At 35.9% G+C, this 3,774-nt stretch overlaps 1 protein-coding gene across 1 annotated transcript; it reads left to right on the top strand.

Moving 5' to 3' along the window:
* The first annotated feature begins 1,878 nt into the window (after positions 1-1,878).
* On the top strand, positions 1,879-2,830 carry LOC110023813 (heavy metal-associated isoprenylated plant protein 39-like). Its single transcript, XM_020723418.1, has 3 exons — positions 1,879-1,996; positions 2,491-2,566; positions 2,637-2,830. The coding sequence occupies exons 1-3, from the start codon at positions 1,991-1,993 to the stop codon at positions 2,828-2,830; spliced, it is 276 nt and encodes a 91-aa protein (XP_020579077.1). The 5' UTR covers positions 1,879-1,990.
* The last annotated feature ends 944 nt before the right edge of the window (positions 2,831-3,774 follow it).

The following is a 3,774-nucleotide window of genomic DNA, read 5'->3' as shown; positions in this document are numbered from 1 at the left end:
GTAGGGAAAACTCTATTCCTTTGTCAATATAAACAATATATTTAATATATAAAAAAAAGGCTAAAGAGACTGGGGAACCCAGTTCGCCCCAATAGGGCAAGTCTATGTGTGCTATTTATCTTCTCTTTTTTATCTCTTTCTTTTCTCCATCATGATCCCTACTGCTCTTATTCTTCGGCAAGTCTTACGGGATAAATTTGGATTTAATATCCTAAAAAACATAGTGAGTGTGGAGTATGTTATCAATAAAGAAGTGAAGTGACACCAACGAGAAGAAATACATCTCAAAGGCATTCCTAATAGGAAGTGCGTTAAGGAGTTCATTCAACAACATACATGGAGTCAGAACTAGCGTCTTCTTAGAGGCATTGTCTAAAAAGAGAGTACTGCAAAATGGATGGTCGGCTCCAAACGGGCAAAACAAAACAAGTGGACCGACCGCACCCCGGCACTACTCAGTCAATTCCAAGCGACTAACACCTGATCCAACAAATAAAAGGGGTGTTACTTTACAACTTATCTTGTGTTATGACACAAATTTATCTAATGTTGTCTCAAGTTCAACTGACACTTTGGGAACTCAGTTCTGAGTGAACGAGCAAGAAGTTAACAATAAAAAACTCCTCTTCAGGGCAAGCAAACAAAAAACTTTTCTCTGATACAAAGAAAAACCCTAAGTGTGATCAAATAAAAACTCGCCTCCGATGCAAGCAAGAAAAAAAAATCTCGTCCGAATGAGCAAACAAAAGACTCCCCTTCAAAGCGAGTAAACAAAAGACTTTCGTTGAGAAATTAAGGCGAAGAAAAATATGAATCGACATAAATCCAGAAGAACACACATAGATTTACTAGGTTTGACAAAGATGCCTACATCCTATGGAGCAGAGCAGCAGCTTTCTTTTCAATATTTAGAAAAGAGTACATAATACAAGATTCAGCTCACCTAGGGTTACAAACAGAACATATATATAACCCTATAGTACAATATGCAATTACTTAAATTACTTCCAGTACCAAACCGTAAGGTGTTGCCCCCGCACCCCCAACCCACATAAGGAAACTCCCCCGATTGGACAGACAGATCCTTCCGCTCCACTCCGCTCTTGGGTTTCGCTCTGCTCCAACATCTGTCTCATTTATGGTATATGAGTCATTCCTAACAAAACCATCTTGACGAATATCCAACCCCTTTAGAAGAAATGCAAAGACGCCATTAATACATGTAACTCTTCTATTTTTTTTAAAGCAGAGACTATCAAAGGACACTAGAAGGATTTATAATTCCCCTATTAAAGTTTAAAACGGAGCATTAATAAAAATATATTACTAACTCGTAGCTCCCCTATTAAAGTAGGGCAAGCAACATAGCATGTAAAAAGGGTGATCTTAACTCTTGACTTTTCTCATGTATGTAGAATTCTATGCCCTTCTCAATATAACCGCAATTTTCTATATATAAAAGGGGTCAAAGATCTTGGAGATAACCCAGTTCGCTCCTACGAGTCAAGTCTATGCGTCATATTTATTTTCCCTTTTTTGTCTTTCTTTTTTCCACTCAAGGTTCCCAACGCTCTGGTTTCTTGGCAAGTCTCACGTGTGTATATATATATATATATATATATTAAAAATTAGGGGCAATTAAGCGCCCAAAACATTGCAATTTACAAAGCTACACCCTCTTTTATCCATTTTTCGAATTCTCACTCAAATATAAAAATTCATAATATGTAAATGCATGGGTTCGATACTATAATAACTCACTTGAATGTTTAATTTGTAAATAAGATTCCTTCAGGTGCTATCAATGTAATTATCCCTAAAAAAATATTAATTTGCGAGAATTCCCGAGGAAGATTTCATCGCAAGTCATATATTTCTAAATCCTCTGCCCTTTTCTCGCTTCCCACCTTAGTCCTCCCTCCCTCCCTCGCCTCTCCATCTCTCTCCCCCTCCCTCTCTCTCCTCCTGAACACCAGTTGGATTTGAAGAAATGAAGGTTAGTTCTCCACCAAATTAAAGCAAAGATTTATTTTATGGCTCTTTCTTCTAGCTCCAAAAAAGGATTCTTTTTTGCCTTTCTGCTACCCTCCCCTGCTCTTAAGTAAGGAAAAACAGCCCTTCTTTTGTCCCTATACTTCTCCTCTGCGCATTTTTTGAAGATGAAAAAAATGGAATTCAGTTTTATCTAAATTAAAGATGTTTATTTCGTTAATTTTTCATTAGGATCATCAATATTATCAAATAAAATACTTTTCCCAAAATCTCTCGCCTGCTTTTTTCAAAACAAGAAAGGAGCCTCCTCTTCCCTCTTCCCTCTTCCCTCTTCCCTCAACTTCATCTACGACAAAATTAACTCTCCCTCTCTCTCTCCCTCTCATCGATTATATTCATTTTCTAATAAAGCTTTCATCTTTGATTATTTCATGATCAAATTTTTATTAAAGTCCTCATCTTTGATTAGTTTTTCTTTTTTTTTTTTTTGCTTTTCAGAAAACTGTTCTGAAACTCGATCTCCATGATGACAAAGACAAGCGCAAGGCCTTGAAAGCTGTCTCTACCCTCCCAGGTCTCCTTCTCTCGCTCTCTCTCTCTCTATCTCTGCTTTAAAAACTGTAAACTAAAATCATAAACCGCAGGTATTGATTCAATCTCCGTGGACATGAAAGAGAGGAAGATGACAGTGATGGGCGACGTTGATCCCATCGATATAGTAAAAAAGCTAAGAAAGTCCTGGAAAGCTGAGCTCTTTTCCGTCGGGCCACCACCAAAGGAAGCCGCCGCCGCCGCCGCCGGCGGGGGGGGAAAATCCCCCAAACACTTGTGTCATTAGCTAATTATCTCATCTTAATTATCCTATAATAGGGTTTAAAACGGCTTAATCTTACTTTGTATAATTAATTATTATTAATATATTTATCACTGAGAAAAAAATTGAATCTTGATATTCTGATGGAGATGTGTCATAAAATTCTTAGATTTATTTTGAAATAAGTGCAGCATAAGTTTTCTTTTAGTATTGATAAATATTGCATTTATTTTAAAATAAATTTAATTATTTTGAGATGTTTTTGGATTAGAATGTCTTGAATTAATTTTTTAAAACTATTTTTAAGTGAAATTAAAATAATTAATTAGGACTTCTGTATTATTTTTAACATAAGGGTTTTTTCTTTTCTTTTTTTTTTATATATGTAATTTTGCCTTAATAAGAGGGGATTAGTGTGAGAATAATTATCTTATTTGGGATATTTTTGTTTATGTAATATTGTTATGAACACGTGCCGCCGCGTACTCTGGTCTGTTGGTTGGCATCCACGATATGAGACTCCTCAGTTCGGGGGTTCGAAACTCCTTTGGCACAGTTGGCCTTAAGGAGGTGGTACTCGAATTGCCAGACATATTATGGACGACTGAAAACTCGTATAATAGCCTTTGGCTATTCCTTAAAAAAATATGGTGAACACACCTTCAATTTCTTTGAGATAATGGAATAATTCTGTGTTCATAAACTAAAGTTCTACGTGTGATATATTTGATTTATTTCTAGTTCTTTCATTTTCACTCTTAATCAGAAACCTGACTTTAAGGGCATGACTGCAAATTAATTATTTGTGGGGTTGCTATGTGTCAACAGAGCATTTGACCGACCTGAGGTCCTCAATTTATGGATTGCATGATATATAAATCATTGATTTTTCAAAGTGTTGACTTCATAAGTGAGTCTTCTTTAGTCTCCATTTTATGTTTCTGAGCTTATTTAATATTATTTTGTAG

The sequence above is a fragment of the Phalaenopsis equestris genome, unplaced genomic scaffold (genome assembly GCF_001263595.1).
Source record: "Phalaenopsis equestris unplaced genomic scaffold, ASM126359v1 Scaffold000232, whole genome shotgun sequence".
Lineage (NCBI taxonomy): Eukaryota > Viridiplantae > Streptophyta > Magnoliopsida > Asparagales > Orchidaceae > Phalaenopsis > Phalaenopsis equestris.
The sequence above is the reverse complement of the archived record's forward strand: the minus strand, read 5'-3'. Positions and strand labels throughout refer to the sequence as shown.